Source organism: Falco cherrug, chromosome 13 (assembly GCF_023634085.1).
Source record: "Falco cherrug isolate bFalChe1 chromosome 13, bFalChe1.pri, whole genome shotgun sequence".
Taxonomy (NCBI): domain Eukaryota; kingdom Metazoa; phylum Chordata; class Aves; order Falconiformes; family Falconidae; genus Falco; species Falco cherrug.
The window spans coordinates 29,768,259-29,792,494 of record NC_073709.1 but is presented as its reverse complement, the minus strand read 5'-3'; the positions used below and the strand labels follow the sequence as shown (position 1 = coordinate 29,792,494).

At 52.1% G+C, this 24,236-nt stretch overlaps 1 protein-coding gene across 1 annotated transcript in view; it reads left to right on the top strand.

The window, feature by feature from the left end:
- The window catches only part of ITPKB (inositol-trisphosphate 3-kinase B), a 70,285-nt gene that overhangs the window by 34,280 nt on the left and 11,769 nt on the right, over positions 1 to 24,236 (top strand). Inside the window, exons 3-5 of the mRNA XM_055725523.1 lie at positions 19,733 to 19,832; positions 20,460 to 20,673; positions 23,703 to 23,907. Coding sequence (XP_055581498.1) covers positions 19,733 to 19,832; positions 20,460 to 20,673; positions 23,703 to 23,907 — 519 coding nt within the window. The remainder of the gene's footprint in view (positions 1 to 19,732; positions 19,833 to 20,459; positions 20,674 to 23,702; positions 23,908 to 24,236) is intronic.

Here is a 24,236-nt window from a genome sequence, read left to right as displayed (position 1 = left end):
AAACATCCAGAAAAGCTTACCAAAGAGGGAAGAGAGGGAAGAGAAGGAGCACAAGTGGGGATGCAGTAATAATGGCATCAATGAAAATTATTTTTCAGCAAGCAAAATGCAGGCTCAGGACAGTGCCAGTCCTGCAGACTGCGGAGTCAGCGTCTTGTGCTGTTGTCTTTTTGCCCTTGAACCTCCTACCCTGCCTTCCTCCCTGGAAAGGGGAAAGGGCACAGTCTGCATTTGCTAACTTCTTCAAGTGCTTCGGGTGGATTCCAAGTGTTTCAGAGCTTGCAAAGCTCTGTGCAGGGTGAAGAAGCCCAGGGGAAGCACAATAGCTGCAGGGGCAGCCTGGCACGGGTTCAGGGGCAGCAGGTTTCTGACTGGTTGGTGCTGGGCTCGGAATTGCCTCTAAACATCGCTGGAAAATACTTTGGTCTAATAACACCTTTCCCCCAGCTCCCCGTTTTCCCTAAGCTCACATTCTTTTTCTCTGGCGTTTTGGCTGACTGCCGAATGGATTTATTGCTCTAATAGCAGAAAATGACCATCAGCAAATCCCTGTGGTCTCGCTGCCTCTAAGGCAAACGGCTTGTTGTTTCTCCATCTTCCAGAGCACAGATATCTCGTGTGGTGATTGTGTAGCCTCTGTCCTCAGGCTGGCTGTGGGGGCCAGGCTCCTCCAGTGGCAGAGTTCCTGTACCTGCGTTCCAGTGTCCTGCTGAGGGTGACTTCCACGGCAGCAGTTCAGGGAGAGGCATTTGGGGGCTGTGGGAAGTGGAGGGGAAGAGCCAGGGTAGGCAGCTGGCTCCGATGGTCGTTGTCCCCGATACGTGACATGTACTGGGGAATCCACTTCAGCTAGGGGTCAGATTTGGCCTTCATGTGGAAGGATGGGATGTTTCTGGTGCACTTCCATGCACTGGTGGAAGTGCGTTTCCAGGGCAGAACTTTTTCCTGTATCAAGTTTCCTACACCCATATGGCTCCAACAGCTTGAGCCGTTTTGGGTATACATGCTGGATGCAGCTGTGCTCATGTGACTTCCTCAGCTAAACTTTGTTACAGGGGAAAAAGCAAAGTCTTTGTTTACCCGTCTCAATGGAAAAGTTTAGTTCTGGCCTGTCCTGCCAAGGAAGGAGTGTGCCAAAGTGATAGTACAGCAAATTCTGGCGGACCGGGGATGGAGCTGGCTGCCGGGCATGCTGTAGGCATCACGCCCCAGCTATGCAGGGCAGCCCTGGGGCACAGGGCTCTGGATTGCAGTGTCTGGCTCTTTCTTGGCACTCTCCTTTGTGAGAGATGGCCACAGCGAGGTGCTGAGTGAGTCCTGGTGTCCAGCAGAAAATGAGGACGGGGGGAAGCAAGCGCTTTGTATGCAGGATAGGAGTGGGTCCGGGAGGGAAATATCTTTGGCCACGTATGCACAGAGCATGTAGCACAGCGCATGGTGCACCCCTGCTTGGGTTTGAAATACCATTTTAATTTGAGTAATCCCAGTTTTAGGATCAACTCAGTGTGTGCAGCTGAGAAAGTGTGCAGCAAATGGATGCAGCAGCTGTTCTCCGCAGCCACGCAAAGGGCAAAGCTCAAACCCAGAGCTTTAGGACATACTTCCAGTTCAGGCTTTTTATTCCATTTGGTTTTGTCCTCCTTCCCCTTATTCAGGTGTTAATGGTTCCTGAGCGTGGGATGCTCGGCTTGCATGGGATGCTCAGCTGTCAGGGCTGAAAGGCACAAGTTGCCTCTGTGTCTTTCATTTACATGGCTTGAAACTATTACAAAGTTAAATTGCAGCTGGGCAACGCACCTCAGCGCAGGCATGTTATGTAGCTCCAGAAAGTGGTTCAAACAGGGCTCTGCAAAGGTGAACTCATCCAGGGGTGACTTCACCCTGTGCTTTCAAAGCGTGAGCTGCTCTCCTGTGCCCAGCTGCAGCAGCATGGTTCCCCCAAACAGCAGCCTTCCCCTCATGGCCCAAGCGCAGCACGGGAGCAGCAAAGGGCCCTCTGTGACCTGAATGGGATCTCTGAGAGAGAGGTGGGTTGTGGGGTTGGGTTTTTTATCCCATATTTTCCAATGGGACCGGGAGACTCAACAAGACCTGGGACTGACTCACTAAATCCAGCTCTCGAGACCTTCCCTCATCATAGGTAACTTTTTATATTGTCCTCTTCTCAGTCTAAGGAAGTGATGGTGCTGTGGAGCGAAGCAGCGTGCCCTGTGTGTGCGTTAGCTGTCCCCCTGCATCTAAAGCTTTCTGCTTGAAGCCAAGAGCTCATGCGGTGAGCTCTGCTGCCAGTCCCAAACCACAGAACTGACTGCTGTGCAGCTGAAACACGGCTGCAGCATCCCTCCTGATTTTGTCCAGATCCTTGGTTCTGCGAGTACTTCTGCTTCTTTCCTTTGAAGCTGCTTGAACTCAAATTAACAACCCTTTAATGGGACTACATCTTTCTAGTGAGACTTAGCTCTTTGCTGTAGCTATTGTTTTCTCATTTTCCAGATGCTTTCAATGACTTTTTTTTTTTTTTAACTACATCTCTCTACAGAAAATGAAAATCTCCCCTTCCCACCCTCCCCTAATCTGGCCACTGCCCAGGATGTGCCAGTCACTGACTTGTGAGTTCTTTGTTGTCTGGCATGTCGGCGGGTGTCACAAATAATCACCTCATCAACATGTTTTTATTAGTACCTCTAACACCCTGACTATTAAAAACACCTTAGTTCATTAGCGAGACACTGTTTCCAGCATATAAACTTTTCCATTCCAGGGTAAGTGACTGTAACACCCTAAAAAGCTTACAGTTTTTTATAAGCTAAATGAAACAAGACACCTTCCATCTGCTTGTGCCATGTCCCCCCCCATGACTACGTGAGGGACAGACCTGTGCTGCTGTTTCCATAGGCCTGTGTTGGCCAAGAAAAACTTATTTATGGATTTGGGGTTCTTACGCTGCATCTGTAGTACCACTGCCTGTGCAACCCCTCGCAGATTAAGGTCTTGTGAGGTTTTATATCTGCCCTAGTGAGCTGGAGCTTCAGCTGATGCTTGTGGCGCTGCTGGGTGCTGAGGTTCCCTGCCTTCCCATTGCCCAGGGGTGAGCGGGCTGCGGCACGGGGCCAGGCGCTCGCTAGCTGGGTGCCCCATCTTTGCATAGACAATTACATTTGCGATTAGGAACAGAGAGGATTTAGCCATGATATTTGCATAGCTCCTGTGCAGAGCCCTGCAAGTGCTGGTGTACAGTTGATAGCTAACCCCGGGGTGGCAGCTGCGCTCCCGGCACAGGGCCCATGCACAGGAAGAGTGCTGGTCGCAGTTTTGCTTGGCCAGCTTGGAGATGCCAGCTCAGGAGAAATGAATCCTCCTCCCTGGTGGACACGTCCCTAGTCATCTGTGCATCCTAGCAGTGTAGTGCCAGCATAGCACTGGCAAGGAGGTGTGAGCCTCCTCCACTGATGGTGCTGTCGCTGGGACTCTGTCTTGTGGTGGCCAAGAGCTGAAGAGCTTTGCCTGCTGTAAGAGGGAGCACGTGAAGCCTTTTCAGTAATACCCGTAGCTGTAGCATTGGGAATGCCACTTTCTCACCTGGAGCTTTCTGACTTGTTTGTCATGCAGAGAGCCTTGGTGTTTGTGCAGGTGAAGGAACAGTGAATCCAAAGTGATCTTAAGCAAAAAATGCAAATATTGCTTTTAATAGCAGCTTGCCATGGACAGGGAGAGTACATTTGCAAAGCAGTACAGCTTACTTTCTGCAAATCTCTCCTCCTCATTCCTTGTAAGGCCAGGGAGCCTCTAACGTTACATCCCTGAGAGGCCCTGGCAGCCATATGCTATTGCTTAGTTGTCACTTTGCAGTGAAAAATTAGGTCTTACCCTTCACAGGTCAAATAGTAGCTCCAAACTGTGCTAACCAGTCAGCGGATGAGCCTGGCAAAGTCACCAAAAAAACAACTAGCTCCCAGCTGAAGTACTGAAAGGTAACTTGTGATTTCTAGTTGATCATGGTACGGCTCAGAGACTGTGGAGGTCTCGGCACTTTTCTGCGGAGAGCTGGACTGACTTGTTTTTTAGACAGGAAACCTCCAAGGGAGGTACGGGGAGCTTCTAGAGATCATCCTGTAGGTGTAACTGCCTTGTGGGAGCTTCTGTCCATTCCTAACCAACAGCAGGAGCAACTCGAGAGCTCGGAAATGCCTGGTTTGTTGTTTTCTTGGGGTTTTTTTGTTTGTTTTGTTTGGTTGGTTTTTTTCCTTCAGGAAGGGAAGGTTTTATAAGCCATGATTTGGTACCACTGAACTAATACTTTAGTTCTACGCCTGTCTGCCAGTCCCTGACTGAGGACAGGATTGCCGTGCTGCAAGGCAGCGTGCTGTTAAGTGGGGCAGCTTTGCAGTAGCAGCTGCAGCCTCTCGGTACTTGCACGGTACCATGAAATCGTAGCAGGATTAACCCTGCAGGGCAGGAGATGCCTGCATGGGAACAAGATGCTGAGATTTCTACTTCTGCCCACAGCAGGGAGGCACAAATACAGTTGCGGACACAGTGCAATAACTGAACCAAAGAGGAAACATTAACCCTATAAATGTTAATCCTGAATTGTGACGATGAAATTACACCATAAGGAGATGTGTAAAGCAGTCTAACAGTTAGCTGGACTTCTAGGGAGCATCCTCTATCCTCCAAAACGTTCAAGTTGTACTTGGAATGCATATGCCCAAAAACTGTCTTGATGATCCCCAGTTGCCCATCTCTGAGGCTCTGGAGATGTTAAAAACTGCATAAATTGCTGTGTCTGGTGGCTTTTAATAGCTCACAAGTCTGGCCTGCAGCTTTGAGCTGCCATGGGAGACACAGGCTGTGATCAGAGGTGTCACATAGTGCTGGCTTTCTGCAGAAGCTGGGCAGGCTGCTGTCCTGAGCTGCTGCTTGAGGGACCATCCCCATGGCTGCCAGCACCTAGCAGTGGGAGAGGAGCCTCGTTGCTGGGGGTGGATTAAAATCAGTCCATGAACTAAGATGAACATCTGGAGAGACCTGATACTTAGAGCCACCAAAGTGCAGGGCTGGGAGAAGACCTTATGGCAAATGGCTGCTCTTGGGATGGGGGGGTCATACTTCTGCTCAGGCTGGGGCTGGATAGGCGCTGCTTGCTGCTCTCCGTCCACGCTGCGAGCGCAGGTCTGCCCTGAACATGCGCAGGGCTGGCTAAGCCCCCTTAAACTGCACTGGAAGCCATGGCACAGCAGTGGGGGGGATGGGCATCCCTGCGGGTGGGACCCCAGTAAAGGAACTGGCAGTGCCGGTGCAGTCACATTGCCCTGCTCCCAGCATGTCCGGGTACAGCATGTAACGCTGGAGGGAGGACTGTGCCAGCGCATCCTCCCCCGGGAGTCACTGCTATGCTCCCCTGGGAAAGACACCAGGAATTTTTGGTTTTCCACCCACACCTTGCTCTGCTTGGGACCTCGGCTTTTCTATACTCACGCTCTGAGAAGTGTAGTAGTAGGTGTGCCCTTTTTTTCAAGCCAGGTCTGAAAACATGCACATGTTTACGCTGAACAAGGCAGATTCCTGGCTCTGTCGTACACTCCTTTATTTAAACGTCGCCTAAGTAGCACACAGCATGCCCTGCAGGATCCTGCCGTCTCTCGCAGATCTCTCAATAGCTTGCTCAAGAAAGCTACCTCCTGCTCTGCAAGCTTCAACACCGTGTAATGGAAAAATAGAGAAGTGGGGCCCGGCTGTGCGTCAGCGGGTGTCCTGGCAACCTCCGCCTGCGCTCAGCTCGGTGATAGGCGTGCGGGACTGTCCATCTGCATGGGGTTGAAATGTAGCATAAGCATCTTCCCCTCCCTTATGAGGGAGAAGAGGGAAATACCAGGGTTTGCTGGTGTCGCTGGAGCTTGCGGGTGCTAACAAAGCAGTAATTTATGAGTGTTGCAAAGAATTTCATCGGTCTTCAAAGCGGGACAGAGGCATTTGGCACTCGGCCACTATGTTTGTATCAGTACAGGAAAAACACTGAATTTCTTCAAAGCTGCCACAGCATTTCCTATTTTTAGGTTAACAATGCATGTTTTGCTGTGCGGCACCAAAAACCAACAAAGAATGAAGACCTATTTATGTTGCTTTGTCGTAAAGCTGAAGTAACAGGAAGCCGTGAGCCATCTGGGTGCCTTCTGGAGCCCTCCAAAAACCCCATCCCGAGTCAATTGTAAAAATGCACTGGGTTACTGCCACACCGGCCGGGTTGCTCTCTGCTGGGGGAAGAAGATGGGTCTGGGGGATTGACACCTTGTCCTCAGACCCTTTGAGATGCTGTGTGGAGGAGAGAAACCAAATGCCTGGCTCTCGTTTGTGCTTGCATTCAGAGGCTCTTTGTTTCTTGCTGTCGTTCGTACTCTCCCTTTTGAGGAAGCATGTTGGCAGCAGCATGCATCTTGGTCCAGGTACATGTGCTGGTGCCTGCATTTCACAGGCAAAGGGGCAGGCACTCCCTGTAGGAAGGGATGATGCCAAGGGCCCTGTGCTCTCCTGAGGGTGACAGGAGTCTGGAAGGGCACCAGCTGTCCTGAGTTTTCCTATGGCACTGTGGGAGCAAGCCAGTTTCAGCAAAAGTTTCTAACCTTGAGGACTCTAATGTGAGAGTGATGGTTGCTGGCTTACTAGAATCGGCCCCGAAGGAATTGCTGAGGATGGAGGACATCCAAGCTGAACATGTGGTTTAGATGGTAAGGTTCCCCTTGCCTTGCTGCAAGGAAACGCTTGGAGTGTGAGCAGTGTGTTATAACACTGCAAATGATGTTACTGCGAGGGCAGGTAACAACTGCCTGTAGGGGAGCATGAAGCAGATCTCAGCTCCGGAGGCAGCAGGGGATGCTTTGCACCTTGCCTTGCTGAAGCAGCTCGTCGAGCTGTCACTGAGCGAGAGGAAGTGGCAGTGCCTGCCCTCTCTCCTCCTGTGCTCTGCAAACGCTCTCCTGGGTGTCTGCAGCAGCCGGCTGAGCTGTGGGGTGAGGTCCTGGCCGGTCACTGCTCACTCCCTGAGCCTCCTCCACTAGGTGCTTAATTTGGGAAGGAACCTCCTTTTTCTCTTTTTATTTTGATTTGGAAAAACAAAATTAGAAAAAGCCTGTCGGAGACCAAGTGACTAAGCGCTTCATGTGCTGCTGAAGTAAATGAACAGCAAAATGTCTGAGGGAAGAAGATGACTAAGTTTTCCTACCTCCTCTTCTGCTTCCCTCACCCTCTAAGAGGAGCTAAACATAGTCGCCTGCAGCAGGAGGACTTCAGCAACCAGCTGCTGCCCACAGACACAGCCTCGGAGATCGTGGGCTCGTGCCTTGCTGAAAACCCCAGTCATTTGGAGAACCAGGCGTCTTCCCTACATTCATTTCTCTTCTCCCTTGCTCTTCCCCCAAGACAAAATATATTTAGAAACGCTGAGACACAATGAGCTAAACTCTGCCTTTGCTACACCCATGTTTATAATGGGTTCATTGTATGCCTTCTGCCAGTGTCCTCGCGATTATATGGCTAGATATAACTACCCTTCATCTTCTTGTCCTTTTTTGGCTTGAGCATCCCCTTCAACCATAACAGCGCAGTTCCAAGAAAGGCTATCTGGATTTTAATACAAAACTCGTGATCTCTGCTTCTTCAAAGGACATTGCAGTCTTTTGCAGCTCATCAGCGAGGAGCTCCTCCTGGCTAAATCAGTACCTGGGGGCTGGCACTGAGGTTATGTCCATAAACATCGTGTCATGCTGCTCACCTTAAAAATAGCCTCTTTCAAGAGAAATAGTTAGTTTAGAAACAATTTCACTTAAAAACCCCAACAACCAAAACCAAAACAGAAATAGAAGCAATCAGATCTCTCCTTATAAATGATGAACCTGAACTGCCTGGGTCACCCTTGTGTGTATGCAGCTGTGTGCGCCCAGTGTGTTACCAGCATTGCTGTGGTACTCGGACCCTCTGTTCCTGCCTTTAGGGAGGGGGATGCCAGCGTTTGGGGAGGTTTCCTTAGGGTGCTCTGTCTCTGCCATTGCCCTGGCTGAGCAGATTCCCCCTCCCCCCAAGCCCGAGCATCCTCCCCTTCGTGCCTGTGCCAGCATCAGCCCCCCCAGGGTTACCTAGGGTCCCAAGTGAGCCTACAGCAAGGCAAGGTGTTTCTCCCCAGGCATCCCTTCCCCCCGCTGCATGCCCAGGGGTTCAACACAGCCATTACAGAGGCGATTTTCCATTATTACTGCTCAAAAGAAAGTTCCATTTTCCTGTTTAAGACGAGCATTTCCCTTTGGGGTTAGAGAAACCTCTTCCTCCCCAGCACCCTGTGGAAGGCTGTAAACATGTGCCGAAGCAGCAGATTGCTTTGCTGGCCTCTACATTCCTTTTTCCACCAAAAACCCATCAGCCCCCCAGCTGGCACCTCTGCAGCATTGCATGCACCAGCTCCTGGGAGACAGGGGCTGTTTATAAAGAAGCAGAGCATGCTTTTTCCTCAATTTCTTAGGAGTTAACAGCTGAAATCCTCTTTTTCTTCTGCTGCCCCACCCCTGCATGTCAGCGCACGGTTGGGTTGGAAAATCCAACCCCGCGTGCCGCACCAGGATATAGGGTTGGGTAATTCTCGCCGAGGATGCCGTCCCTTTCCCTAAGGGCTCAGGGGCGTGCCGGGGTGCAGCGGGGCTCTCAGGCTCTGCGCGCAAGCTTCAAAGGCAGCATAAAAGAAGCTGCATAGGAAACCCCCGTGGGTCACCACTAGCAAGAAACCTCCTTGCCTGATGCTGTGACGGCTTCTTCCCCCACTGCCCCAGTGCAGGGCTGCCCAGCCGGCACCAGCACACTCGTCGGATGCTCTCGAACCAGGCAGGCGTGGCAGGACGTTTGCTTTGGCGGCAGAGGTATGTACCCTGCAGAAGCTGAGCATTGCTAAAGTTGGCATTTTTCGATGACTCATAACTAAAATGGCTAAGGGGGCATGCGTAGGGCTTTAACTCTGAAAATGAAGCCGAGGATAAGATTACTGCTGGTGATGTGCTGAGGTCTGCTCGCTGTCAGACCTTACACTGCGGCGGGCTGGGGGGCAGCAGAAGTGTGCTGTTAACGTGAATTCCTCCTCCTGCCCTGTTCTCCAAGGTCACTCATACCTGCAAGGCACAGCAGCTGTGCACAGCCAGTGCTCTTGCTCTGCCGAGCTTGTGCCACCCCATGTCCTCGCCGGGCTGGGTGAGCCCGCTCCTGGGTGCGGCGGTGGCAGGCACCCTGCCTGAAGGAGCCTGGCCGCAGCAGGCTCTGGGTCTGCAGGGACAGGGAGTGGGATAATGTGGTTGGAGTCGATGGGCATACACTCTGTTCACAGCCTGATGCTGCTGTGCAGGGAATCAGGAGTGAGCAGCTGAGCATGAGATGCTCTGTGTTGGAAAGTGTTTGAAACCCTGTAGTTTGCTTGGCCTTGCCATGATCCTGGGAGCCCCTGGCTTCAGCTCAGCCTCTAGTTGGTGTGTACGGCAAGGAAGGAGTCTTTGCGAGCAGCTTCTCCTGAAGTGCAAGGTTTGTGCTTCCTATACCTGTTCGGGGCAGTGAAGTGGAAAGTTACTGAAGGAGAAAGTCTCCGGGGTGCCCGTGAGGTGGTCTCAGCAGCAGTCTGTGGCAAGTGAGCTTATGTCTGTCTCATTTGTGTGGAGAGAAGCACCGTATCTGCCCACAAGCCCTGGTGCCTGTAGTAACCAATGCTGAGAGCTGTAAAAGCTGACCTGCACTGCCCTTGCTGGTGCATCACCTTGCAGCACAAGGGGAGACTGGTCTGCAGGTGACCAGTGGCTGTAACAAGCCTCTCTCCGCATTCAGGTTGAGACTACTGTTGTTTTCAGTAGCACTTGGGGTCAGTGCTGTCTTAAGACCAGAGCCTGTGGGACACAGAGCCAGGCCTCCTGCTCAAGAGAAGCCCCTTGGCTGCTGTGTGAAGTCACCCTGGGCACCGCACAGTGCATATGCAGCAGGTCTGCAGCTGCGGCAAGGGAGGTGTGTGCTGCCCCGGCATGCACCTGCGGCATGCTGGCTGCTTGCAGTGCTGCTCTCTGGGCAAAGAGGTTTCCTAAAGCCGCTGTCCTTCTGATCTGCTCCTTCTGTAAGGATCTGAAACCAGGAGTATCAAACTGCATTTCGTCTCTTGGAGGAATTTCTCCTGATGGCTGATTATATTTAGGAGCTGCCTAGGAAAAGGGGCCCATCCCATGTTGGGGGTGCCGGGAGCTGCGGCTGAGGCAGGCTGGTGCTCCCAGTGGCTGCTGTGCAAACAGAAACTCTTCCAGCCACTTAGCAGAGGATCTGTGGTCCCAGATCCGAAGCAGGAGAGACAATAAAACTCCAGTACTTTAAATCATCAAAGTGCTATCCAAACATGCGGGACTCAAAACACAAATGCAAGCGCTAAACTGATTTAAAGGGGAATTAAAAGGTCACGCCTGTTGAACATTCAGCTTTAGAGTTTAGTCATGTTTATGAAACTTATAACTGCTCTTCTAAATCAGCTTTTTTACACTTGATATACCCAGTAGATGTGGGTATGTTCAGGGCTTATGACTAATTTTAAAAATTTTCTATTCTAAACAAATTACCACAACCATAGCCTGGCCTTTTTTTTCTTCCCTTCCATCTCTGCCTTCCCACTCCAGCCAAAGGCACTTAATACACATCCGAACATTTCACTTGCTCATGGAAGAGATGCATTTCTCACTCACATATTCCACAAAGTGAAGTTCAGTTATGGTCAAATAGCAGAAGAGCGGTAAGCTAACTCCATGAGTGGGCAGAGCAGGGGAACAGCGATGGAAATGTTTTCTGTGTCCAAGACCAGCGTGAGCTGCTGGGGGTTTCAGCTACAGGAAAGCTCAAGTCTGAAAGCCAGACCTTCCTCATTCAGCTTTCTCCTGCAGATTGCTTCACATTGCATGACTTGGCATTGCTTTTGCATAACCTTGCTATTGCATCGTCAGTGCCTTGTAGGCATTTTGTTCCGAGGGTGTTATATTTACAGCATCCGTATCGATGGCCTCTGTGCTAATGCCAGAGAAGACACTTCAGATGGCTACAACAGCACTGGAAGTCAGTGGCTGCGCTGTCTGGCCCATGTCCACCCGGCCTGGTAATAAGTCAGGCTGAACAGATGAGTGATGTAGCATCACACCATAGCAAGTGCCTGCCGTGAGCCTCAAGGGGGGAGGAAATCTGCCTGCATCCAGCCCTTCTTTGGGGGCTGGAGCTCAGGGCATTTCAGCTCACGTCATGGCCCATGTTGGAGAGCAGACTAGTGCAGTCCCAAGATTTCTGGGTTGCCTCCTGAAGCAGAGAGAAAGAAATCAGACTCAAAACCCCAAGTACTAGAAGCTGCTTTGTTTCACTCATTGACATTACTTCTGCGTTTGGTGTCTGTGACCCAAAATGCCTCGAAGCAGACTGTAAACGTAGTGTCCTGGTTTAAATCCCTAAAGATTTGCCTTCAAATTGTAGAAGAGGGTGTGCAGCATCCTGGGTCCTGTGAGCACCTCTATCTACCAGTCTAAATAAGCCACACTGGAAATAACTGGGACTTTACTATCTCCTGCTGGTCTGAGCACCTGTGTTGCTTCCCACCATGCCCTGTGGCAGGGACCCCCCTTCCCAAAGGACCCAGGGGTGCAGAACATCTCTCAGGAGGACCTGGCAAAGCCTACAGCTCCCGTCTCACCTTCCCGGCATGTAAGAGCACGGCTCTTGTGTGAAGGTTGTGTCTTGCAGGAAGGCTGCGCCCTACCAAGCCGCTGCCCAGCGGGGTGCTCTGTCGGGGGTCTTGGCATCTCTGCCCTATCCTAAACTGCATCTCTGGCATTCAGGCTGCTGAGCTGGGCTTCAAATCAAGTGACCAGAGACTGGTGCAGTTGTTTGGTGTCAAGAAGGGCACATCTTCTGGTTTCAGAGGGCATGTAGGAGCTAGCAGCAGTTTGGCATTTGCAGGAGCAGCGTTGGGAAGGCTGGAGGGGGTCCTTCCTCAACAGCAGCACAAGAAGGAGAAGCGCTAGAGCCAGCACAGGCTCGGGAGCCCACATCCCCAACTTGTGCTGGAGGAGCCAAGGAGCAGAAATGACGTGCTGGACCAGAAAGACGGTGGTGAATACTCTGGAACTGGGAAAGGGATCAAACGCAAGTCTCCAGATGGAAATGGAGCAGTTTCCATCAAAGCTGATGACAAGTTCCCTGATATGGGGTCAGATCCTTGGACAGCACATAGCGTTTCTCAGCTGGATGCCTGATCTGGCTGCCTACAGCCCTGTGCACCAGTGTGTTGCACAGATGGGCTGCAGCGCTCCGGCACTCTCCTCACAAATCAGTTCACCGAGGCCCGCTTTTGGCTACCAGCAAGTGTTTTTATAACCTGCTGGCTTTTAAAAGCCAGTTGTTGAGGAAGAAGCACTGTATGGCTTAAGTAGCAGTCCACCAAAAGCGATTAGCTGTTTCTGAATTACTCACTTTACCTTCTCCAAGCTGAAAATTGCTTAACAAACCTTATTTGTATGTACTTAATGAATAACAAATGCAATTCCAGAGATCTGGATCAGTTCCCGCTCAGGAAAGTAGGCTGAACATGTCTAGTGCTGGCAGTTAGTAATTCAACCAGCTTTACGGGAAAGTCGGTTGTGGCTGATCTGCATTAGGAGGTTTTCAGCTTTACTGCAGTAAAGGCTCTGCATCAGGAAGAAGAAATGCCTCATGGAGGCAACCACAGCTTTGAGGCTCGGTTACTCTGAGCTCCAGCGCAGGCATTGCCTTTGCGCTCACTTGGGCTTTTTCAGCTTCTTTCCTTCTTTGCCAGGTTGGACCGGGAGGTGTAACGCTGCCTCTCCCCTCCGCAGCGATTAACCCTGAGCATGGCTCTGACGTGGATCCCACGCCGCTGCTGCGCTCTGCTTGTGCTTTGGGGGTGAGGACATTGCCAATGTCCTTCTCCGCGCTGGGTGACTTCTGTGCAGCTGGCTCCCACAGCCACTCCGTTTCCTTTCATTGTGAGAGGGGAGGTCAAGCCGCAGGACTGCTGCTCGCTCATCTGCCTTCACCACTTCCAGTTCTCCTCGCCTCCATCACAGGCAGGAAGAAGGAGCCTGCAGCAAGCTCCTGGTTTTTTTTCCAATACACTGGAATATTTTTTCGATGATCCCAGCAGATGTTCCTGGCTTTCAGGCGTTTTTACCGAGGCCTCTCTATCGCACATGCTGATCTCTTGCAGACGGCAGAGAAGGCAGTAGCTTTATCTCTGTGACCCTCTACCCCACATCTTTGGTATTGGCGGAGCTGCTCCCTGGTCCCACTGGAGAAAAGGGCATTCCCCACAACACCAGAGGGGAGTGGCTTCTCTCCTGCAAGAGGCAAAATCCTTGCTGGCTAAAATGAGGCTGTTCTGAAAAACAAAGCATCTGAATTAAAAGAAATAATGCACATATTAGTGTATTTTTTTTTCTGTCTGTCTAAATGAGATGGAGACCTTGGAAAATGGCAGAAGCTTCTACACCCCAGCCATCAAAACGATTTATCTAATGGGCCTTGGGGGTTTGGGCTAGAATTGCTAGGCACTCAGAAGCGCCTTTCAGTCATCAGACTATTTCCTTATATTAACTTGAGTAAAGTCAGCTGTTCGGCCTCACTTTATCTTTTCTCAACAACAGCCACGGGAGCCTGAGTGGCATTGCTGCTACCAGGTTTTGGGGAGCTGCTGAAATTTTTATTAAATGCCTTGTGTGACCAAACCAAGTAATGCCCTCTGATCCAAAGCCTTCCTATCACAAGCTGCTCCTCTGGCCAAAACAAGGCTATTTAGCCGTTGTGCAGTACAGAAGCAAATGCGTCGGCAAGGGGACTTTGCATAGGAGGAAGATGATGTAAAATATGGCCTGTCACTAGCTGCCAGCATTAGGGTCAGTGGTCACAGCCTGGTGCACGCTGAGGCAGTCACTGAGCTCTTCTTATTGCTGCCTGGGTGGAGGCAGAGGTTCAAGGGGCTGAGAGATGGCGAAGCTGAGCAGAGCATAACCCCAGCTCTGCAGCACGTTAGTGATTGCGCTCCAGAGCATGTCATGGGGGATTTTTCTGCCGGGATCCTGCATTTTGGTTGCCCACATGCCAGGATGCGGCGGGAGGAGGCATTCCGTGGTACCAGCCAGCTCTGCCGCGCTGCCCTCGGCGCCCAGCACAATGAACAAAGCTGGCCTCCTTGCCGCGGCTGGAGTGACAAGGTTTTTCCCAGTCAAGGGAAACAATCATCACTAGGGAAACCTTAACTACTTTTTAAAGACCAAAAGAAAACACATTCATTCTTTTAAACATGGAAAACTAAATGGCCTCTTTTTCCTTGGCTGCGTGTGCAAGGCCGCGGAGCAGGCTGACATGGAGTGAACTCTGTGGGCCAACGCTCCCCCCGCTTATTTAGTTATTAAAGGAGAGAGCTCTCCGGCGCAACGTCTGCCCTGCTCAACTGCTCGCCACATTGTTTTTTAAACAGCAAGGCTGTGGACATGAGGAGTGACTCCGCGACCCTCCTACTTGTGAGCAAAAATTCCCGGAGCCCTTCTGAGCTGTGCCAAAAGCCCCTTCCCGCGGGGGCCCTGGCAGCACGGCCGCACTTCTCCTTTTGGAAGAGCTGGAAGTGAAAGCACAGAGCGGAGCAGCCCGCTGCACCTCCCACCCACGCTAGCCCCATGGGAGGCGGTCTGGGGAGTCACCCTGGCACCCCAGGAGCGAGCGAGGGTGCTGGGCGCGGGGCAATGCTGGCGCGGTGCTGGTCCTGAGCCGCTGCGCTTGGCGAGGGGTGGGCAGCCGGGGATGTGCCGGTGGGGCTGCCCGGGCAGCCGGGTGTTTCAGTTCTGCAAGGAGCACCCAGGGTGGTTGGATGTCGGCGTGCTACAGGAGCGGGGCTTTCTCCGAAGTGAGGGGAAAGCCAGGGTGGCACTTACGCAAACCCCTTGGCTGCAGCCACCCTACTGCAGTCAGGAAGCGGGCGGACGTCGGTGACACCTCACAGTTTTCCTCCATCTCTTCTGATCTTAGGCTATTTCGGGATCTTCCTGGGAGAAAGGGGCTCAAGTTCTTTTCAGAACCAGGAAAATTGTTACTTTAATATTGCTCCCACTCTTTCCCATCCCCTGCCCCAACTGTGTAATCTTGCCTCTAACAGTGCGCGCTCTACTTAATAAAAAGCACTGAAATACAGGTCCAGGTCCCACTATTTCCAGGAATTTTTGGTCCCATAAAACCATAGGAAACCATAATTTCAGCAAATTAAATCAGTTACTGCATATCTCTCTGGCTGAATGCATGGAAAGGGAAGAGCACCCCACTGGCTCCCTGCACGGGGAGTAACACCGGTCACATTCCACCAGCGTCCATGCTGGGAAAGGGAGGCAGCAGGCAGTCCCAGAAAGGCACATCTCCAAGGCAGACATGAAAGGAATGCCATGTGCTGTAGGGAAAATGTACAGTGAGCGCTCATCAGTCACTTTTTGTTTAATCTAATTAAACACAATATATCCTCTGACCTTCTGGGTTGGCACCAAGTTCTCCTATGTTGTTCTTTCCATATGAAGCTCTATTGACAGATGGGGAAACCCTAGAGTTTGCTTTAAGCTTCAGATAAGTTAAGTTAAACATGCAACAGATAAAATTGTTTTCCCAGCACTCCTCTCCCACTAACCAGTTGTGGGTGGTCGCTGGGAGGGCTTAACTCCTCTGGCCCATATCCCACTCCTGGCTGGGGGCACCACGCTCCGTGGTGAGCAAAAGCAGTAAGAGGGCAGAGGCAGAAGCAGAGTGCTGCAGAAATCCTTGAAAGTTCATTTTTAGAGCTGGTTCTGACAGTTGCTCAGCTTCATTTCCAAGTGACCCACAATTAGAGAAAACAGTGCTGCTCCTCACTAAATATATTTTCAGAGTTGCTAAATATTTTGCTACCTAACAGCTAATCAGTTGGCATTTGCTGATGCTGAAACAGGTTTTAAATCAAAAGTGTTGAGTTGCATCAGGCACCTCATGTGTATTCCCTGCTTATTCAGGCTACGTGCTGTTGCTGTGCGTGCAAGGGCACAGTGGGTCAGCACGGCTTCGTGAGTTTTCTGGGGGGGAAAGCAACCACAGAGCTGGGTTGTGGGGGAGAGCAGGGTGCCAGGGTGCCACAAGCAGGCACTGGCTTTGATCATGCAAAAAAGTTGAAAGCATGCTCAGCTTTCATCGTGACAATCTGCGTGCTCACTTCCTTGCAGGCAAATGAGAAGAGCACGTATCTGCCCTTCACCAGCATCACTTGGTAACGCCACCTGAAAAGCTATTTTTTCCAGTATGGTGAAAAATCCTTTAGTCTGAGGCTGGGGAGCAGTTGCAGGTAACTCTTCCATGTGCTTTACAGCTGTGCCTGTGCTCCTGGACTAAATAACTTCTTAAAATACAAAGCCAAAGTTTCAGAGGAGCCTGGAGGCAATGCCCTTACGGTTCCTGACAGGCTGGGTTAAAGATTTCTTTCCTGTAAATAGCTGTAATACTCCCTTTGATATTCCTAGTGCCGGGCAGGGCGGGAGGCAGCAGCCAGCCAAGTGCAGAGGGGCTATTCCCTGCGCGTGGCCGGGGAGTCAGACTGGAGTGGTGTCAGCCTCGTGGCTCTTGTTTTCCGTGGCCAGCTGCAGAAGCCCGACACAGGGGTTGGCACAACTGGGATGCCAAGCCGTCAGCTTTGAAATGTCTGAACGCATGCTGGTGTTTGAATAAATGCAGCTCTCTTGCTGGAAGCTCTCAGCCATCCCCAGTGGCTGTGAAGGACCCTACCGATGGGTCACAGCCACGTAACATCTCTCTTGAAGCTGTAGGGAAAAGTACAAAGGATGACCTTTTGGAGCAATTCCTTTCCTGGGGAGAATTTTATCTTCAGGCAACGGGGGTGGCAGGATCGCTGGGGGCATCGACCAGTGTTGCTCCTCCATGCTCCAGCCTCTCTCTCTCCTCTGCAGCAGGTTGGCAGCCCCAGAGAGCCGGCAGGTGAAGTCTTGCAGCTCCTGGTTTACTAGGGGAGCTGCCCCTTGCAAAACTCACCGCCTTTTGAGCACTCCCACAACAGAGCAACAGGGTACTTTGTATAGATAGGTACACCACCCAAAAAGTTGGTTCCAGCAGGCTGCTCTGCAAAATGAGCTGGGCAGTAACACCCGATGGGCTGAGGGCATGGGAGAGCTCCCTTTCGATGCAGCAAACTTTTCCTCCTAACGATGGGAGGGGCTCAGGCATAAAACAAAAATCCAACAACTCCTGAAGGAACTGCAGATGGGATGGTCTCTCCTCTCTCCTGCAAGCGCCCCCATGAAGCTGGTGGGGAAGGGGCTGCATGAAACAGAATTGCTGGTGATCCCTGTGGTGGCAGCAACTTGCCTCGCTATTTCCAGTACGTTGAGGGTGACTTGAGATGGATGAAGCCGCCTAAAACCTCTCCATTAAACAAGTCCTTAAAACATGTCCTTAAAATGTGGGTTGGCAATGCCTGGCCAAAGGTGTGCCTGAACCCAGGTGGTGCCTGGATGAAAGAGTTTCCCTAAGGGGATGGGGACGTGCTGCCTGTTCCTCGTGCAGGTGTGCTCAGTGACCAGCTTTCTGTCTTGTGCAGCTCAGCAGAAGGCTTGCTGTGGTGTTTCGTGTCTCTGGAAGACTCAGGGCCGTTACCCTGCGCCGGGGGCAGTGCCAGAGCAGGGGGAAGCCGGGGTGGCTTGCCCTGCTTTGGGGGCCGCTTGCCTTCATTCTGCCTGTGCTTTGAAGTACCTCAAGGTTTTAGCCATAAAGCTCTAACCACCGAAAAACAAAATCTTGGCTTGGGAAGGCGCGTTGCCTTGGCGTGTTTCCTGGGACTGAGTGACTTATGATGCTGTGCCGTAAGTGGGGGGAGGACTTCTCCTACTTGCTTTAGAGGACGTGGGTCACACTCATCTGGAGTCCAAACTCCCTCGGAGACTTTTTCTTCCCCCTTTTTTTCATGACATCAGCTAGGACTTGGATGTTACTATTTTAAAAACAAAAGGAGGGGACACCCACCCCCCCTCTTCCCTCCTGCTCTCTGCCAAAAGGAGAACAAAGAACAGCTAAAGCACACAAGTTCTGGCACTCTGTTTGGAAATAAAAACATTCATCCTCATGTCAGGTAGGGAACTGCCCGACCCCCCTGCCAAAGCAAGCAAGCCGAGCGGCAGAGCAAACCCATGGCACAGAGGAGCCTGGGCGAAGGGGATGCCCGGTGTCACCCCGTGCTTGGGCAGCTGCTTGCCAAACTCCTGCGCTGCTGTACCAGTGCCAGGGCACGCCAGGACACTGCCGGCCATGGGCAGTCATCCAGGGAAGGGCCACCCTGCTGCTCTTCGGAACGACAGGTGGGGAAGGACCTTTCTCCTTCCCCTTCCCACCCACGGTGGGCAACACGTGGGCAGCCCCTGCATCTCCATGCGATGTGTCCCCGCTCCCCAGCGAGGCTGGTGTGTGGCACAGGGGTAACTTGATGTAATTTCCGTGCTTTAGACACTAACATCTTTGTCTGGCTTCTTCCTTGCCATTTAAACATGTCAGCAGTTCCCAGCACGGATTCCTGTGCCGTGAGTTCACCCCCGACAAGCATCCAAACTGCAAGTCGGGGCCGCTGGCTCTTCCCCGCCTGTCTGCAAAGCATTACTGAAACAGGGGCCGGTTCTCCAAGCACGAGGAAGAGATTACTTGGGCTTTCTGGAAGGCTCCCTCCTGTGCCTTTAGAACGGAGCAAATGAGGATAATTTATCTGTGGGCCTGCAGCTGAACCCAGTAGCTCAGAGCAGCCAGGACTACACTGTCTGTTTGTCCCAGCTCCTGCAAGAAGGCATTTTTCCATTGTCGCTGTTGTATATTGTTTGCCTGATTAGTTTGCACCGTTGCCTTCTGGGGCTGAGATAAGAGGTTGTCCTCTGCCTTTTACTAGCGGCATGTTCCCCCAGAACAATCTAGGGGAAAACTCTCTCAGGAAAGAGCCTTCGAACAAGGCTTTCATATGTCCGATGCAGCCCTCATTACAGTCGTGTAAATAGTTTTGCGCAATCTGTCTGGTGAGAAACACAACATGTCAGAAGGGAATTGTTCTCTGAAATGTAGTTATGGATGGGCCAAAGCAGGCGGATCAGCCGCACGTGGGTTGCCAGCTTAATGGACAAAGCAGCTACCCTTCAATGGGAACAAAAGCCAGGCGGCGAGCCAATGTGCGCTTTGCGAGCCTCTCTTGTTCCCTGTGGGAGCTGGAGTTGAGTTTTGTGGCCAGGTAGAAATCCTGGGCTCCCGGCCCCGCTCCATCTGCTGTGGTGCAGTGCAGTACCCAGGGATGGGTTAATGTTCCTGCTGCTTCTGCAGAGGGATGCAGGGAGCAGAGCAAGGCGATGCGGATGGCTGGGCTCTCTGCAGCAGAAGGAACCAACTGGAACAACACTGTGAGGCCATCCACTTTAGGGAAGTTGCTTGTGATTTTTGAATGTAGAGTTGAGGTCCAGCGGCTCCAGCTTGGCACAGGGCAATGGGAAAGGAGCAGATTCTCTGTTCGCTTCCATCCTCTGCTGGCTCCGGTGCCTCGTCCCCTGTCCAAAACAGCTGTGTGCTGCCTGAAGTGGCTTTATGGACAGTAACAGCTTAAAACACTGCATTCACCTTCATGATTTTTTTTTTCCCTTAGAGCAAGTCATGGCGGAAGATCAAGAATATGGTGCACTGGTCCCCATTTGTGATGTCTTTCAAGAAGAAGTACCCTTGGATCCAGCTAGCAGGACATGCAGGTACAGAGCATGGGGAGGGGCAGAGCGGTTGAAAGGCTCTTCGTTATCTCACATTAATGGGCTTTGTTGGCCACGATTGCTTCTGACTGCTGCATGTATGTCACAGATTTCAGCTCCCACATCTCTAGCCCAGGAGAGTAACTTACCTAAATGCTAGGGAGGATGCTGTGAAGGTGCAGTGCTCTGTGCTTTCAGTCTCCCAGGACCAGCAGGTATTGCTGCTGCTTTTTTCTCGAGCAGCAGAAAGCCGAGTCCTTTGTGTGAGACCCATGCCTTCTTGCTTCTTGCTGATCCACAGCAAAGCAGGTGATGCTGCCCAGCTCAAAGATGCCCCATGCATGAGCCTAGAGACAAAAGTGTGAACCTACCATGAAGCACGCAGAGGCTGTGAAGCAAACGTGTTGGGTGCTGCAGGGCAGGTCTCTGCCACGTTTAAGGTGTGACATTGCCTGCCATAAACCTCTGACACTACGTGTGAATCTGGTAGTCTGGGCAATAAGTCCCAGCCTGTGGGGACTCTCTTGGGTATAGGTGTAAATGGAAATGCTTCCAAGGTTCTTGTTTGGGGAAGGCACAGCATCATCCCCTGTCCAAAGCAAGTGTCACATTGTCCCTTGTCACCCTCAGGTAGTTTCAAGGCAGCGGCCAACGGCAGGATACTGAAGAAGCACTGTGAATCAGAGCAGCGCTGCCTCGACCGCCTTATGAATGATGTCCTGAAGCCCTATGTTCCTGCCTACCATGGCGATGTTGTGAAGGACGGGGAGCGATACAACCAGATGGAAGATCTGCTGGCTGAGTTTGACTCCCCCTGCGTTATGGACTGCAAGATGGGGGTCAGGTGAGTGGCCTTGGGGGCATTGTTTGAGTTTTTAAGACGGGATACTCAAAGCAAAGGCATCTCCTGGGTAAAACCCTCTGAAACATGCAAGGAGGAACACCAGACTCACCTGTCTTCAGGAACAGCTAAGCCAACAGCGTGAGGAGCAAGCCGTGGGGGAGCCCAGGTATGGGAAGGACACACCAGGCTCTTCCCCTCTCTGTTTGTTAACTGTTCTGAGTGCTGGGAAAGTGGTTTGGTGCAGCGGAGGGGACAGCACTCTGTTTGGGTTTGGGTACACCAGAACAGCGCAGTAGCTTTTAGGAGGATGGCAACCCGCCCCTGCCTGTGGTAGGAGTACAGAGCCAAGGGGTAGGGAGCAAAACGTGGGAGATCCTGCCCAGCGCGCCAGGGGAGAGAAATCAAGACACTTGAATAGCACAGCTTTGGTGACCGAGAAACTTGCCCTGTGCTCACGCTTTGCTCTTGTGCACACTTCAGAGATAAAATGTGTGTGCTAAGTGGTTTAGTGCCTCTCACGTAAAGTTCTTGAAACATTTCCTAACAGATGAGCAACACTACCCATATCCTCCTTGAGAACCATCTACAGATACGCCAAGATCCCCGGCTGCAGCCACTTGGCCAGCAGCAGGTTTTGAGCTAGTGATGCCACAGATGACAAGGGCATCCCAGAGCAAACGTGAGCAGGGCTGGTGACTGTAGGCATCTGCCAGTTTTGGAGCGGCCTCAGGCCACTGCTTGGCCCTGGGTCTGCTGCAGGCTGGCAGCGGGGCAGGTTGAGACCCCCCTCGCTGGCTAAGGCGCAGCCCAGACGCAGTGGAGACGCTTGCGCTGCTGGAAAAGCTGATGGTTTCTGTGGGAGGAAGGAATCTCTTTTTTTCCCCTCCTGAACTCCCGATGTGAAACTCGAACTGGCGGGTTGGGCTGTCGGCAGGGAAGAGGCGAGGAATACTTTCCACCGGAGGGGTGGAGAGAAGGGCAGGGGGCCCCAGCGCAGCCACGTGGCCCCGGCTGGCACACACTATGCTGCTGCGGGAAGGAGACAGGACCCATTCTGGACCCATATATGACAGCCACCAGAAGAAAACTTGCTGGTCACGCTGTCTGGGTGCTCCTGCAGCTGTCTCTGGGAGGAGGAAAGCCTCCTGCGCAAAAATCACAGGTCTGGTGATTTGTGCAACTTGAGTTTTTGGAGTTAAGACAGGCAGAGCAGGCAAGGGGGCAAATGTGCTGGGTATCATCATCATTAAATAAGATGGTGCTGTGGGAGGAGCTGGTGAGGGAAGGTGATTTGGGCTGATGCTGGGGAGTGGGCCATTCCAGTGGCCAGGAAGGAGAGGCTCTGGCAAATAAACTAAACCTCAGGACTATTAAACCTGACCTCTGAGCCAGCAGCTTGCCGCCAGGCAGATACAGGTTTGGTTTTTTCATGGCAACCTAGCTTTGGGATGCGGCAGCCTCCCCCAGTCATCCCTAAACAGAGCTGTCTTTCTTAAGCCCTGGTGATGATGGTTCAAGCCTGGAGCAACGCAGGGGGACCAAACCACAGACATAGATGATCTGTCATTCTCATCAAAAGGAAATGTAGCTTTCTGAGCGGTGTGAGCAGCACTTCTGAGCACACCGCTGCTTTATTTTGCTATTTTATTCCGTCTGCCCCAAAATCACGGGTTTGGTGATCTCACCTCAAGCCTGTCATTGCTTTTATCTGCAGTGTTTTTCAAAGGGGCTGATGCCCTGGGGATGTCTGCTCAGTGATCATATGCCTGCTCTGAGAAAAGACACCGGTTTGCCTTGCTAAGCCTGTGGGAAACACAGGAACACCATCCCACATAGTCTGCCTAGCATGCTCCTTGTGCGTTGTGCTTGGTTCTGGAGGTGAGCCACATGCACAGTGCTGGGATTTTGGCACAAGGGACACGGCACCTCTGCAGAGCTAGGCATGGCTACTGGGAGGTGTAGAGCAGTTTGGGTTTGGGGGGAAGGAGGTGGTCGATAGGGTCATTCCTGTGTCGTTTCACTGGGACATCTCACCCAGCCTGGTAAGTTGTTTAGAGAGAGCCTGAGCACTTGCCAGGTTGAGCTGCAGCAGGTTTGGGAGCCACAAGAGGAGTTATGTAGTGGCTTATCACTGCTGCAGGAAGTATACTTTGTGGATGATTGTTTTCTGCATGCCAGAGTGCAGAAGTTCTCCATCGGTGTGCTCTGGCAGAGAGTGGTGCTCCCCTGAAGGATGCATAAAACTAAGGTCTTTACACACTCCTCTGTACCTTCCATCCTCCCTTCTTCATTCTGGCCGCACCTTGTGGTCCTGGGGGGATGGTAAACACCTGGTCAAGGCTGCATCCCTTCCTCTGCTCCATCCTGTACAGGAAGCTTTTGCTAGATTAAAGCAGACCTATATAAAGCAAAACCAGCAGCAGAGAAACAGCCCTGTGTAAAACACCCCTGTTCAGCAGCTGGTGAGGCACAGCCCTCGTGGTGCACAGGGTGAGGCGATGGGAAAGCGTAGGAGAGGCACAGGAGCAGCTTTGGCAGCAGCCACCCACGTTGGCCAAACCTCGGAGGGAGCAGCAGCTAACACCGAGGGCTCAGAGGCAGCAGCCTCCCTCTTGCCTTCAGCTCAGCCGGACCCCAGAGCATGCGGGCAGTTTCCTGGGCACATCTGGAAAGCCATCTTCAGCTTGCAAGAGCCACTAAGTCACTGCTCAGCTTTGCCGGGTGCTGGGGGACAGACCCCCAGGACCAAGGAGTGGCCGTAGGAGGCACCTGTGAGAAATAATCTCCCTTGTTACTGCCAAACTGGTTGTGGTTCCTTGATGAACTGAAAAGACATCAGGTGCTAATGGAATCAGGATCAATTCACCTGCAGTGCGGTTTGCTCTATTATTTCCTATGCTGCCCTGCTCCATAGGGATCAGCTGTCTTGGATAGAGCTGATTTCTGTGGCCAGGGCTGTCTGTGGACATGCAGCACCTGGTGTGGTAGCCCTACAGCCCTGCTAACATTCCCTCCCTCACTCCCTGCAGGACATACTTGGAGGAGGAGCTGATAAAAGCCCGAAAGAAGCCGAGCCTGAGGAAGGACATGTACCAGAAGATGATTGAGGTGGACCCTGATGCCCCCACTGAGGAGGAGAACGTGCTGCGGGCAGTAACCAAGCCCCGCTACATGCAGTGGAGGGAGACGATCAGCTCCACAGCCACACTGGGCTTCAGGATCGAGGGGATAAAGGTGAGGCTGCTCCAGGTGTGCAGAGCAGGGGGAACAGCTGCTGGGAGCATTTGGTAATCAGACTCACTCACAGAGGTACGCACACAGCAGGCTGGTGGCAAGACCGTGCCACATCAGGGCATCACCAGTCCCTGCAGCTGAACCACCCTCATCAGGGAGCTGGCCCACAGCAGCACCGCTCTTCTGAGAGCACAGCTGAGCTCAGGGCATCAGTGCAAGAGGACAGTTTTAGCTATAATCTCATTAAATCAGCCACTTGGTTGATTTCCCTGACTGCACAGCGCCATCCTCCAGCTTGAAGACTCAAATTAGTTGCTTGCTTTTGATAA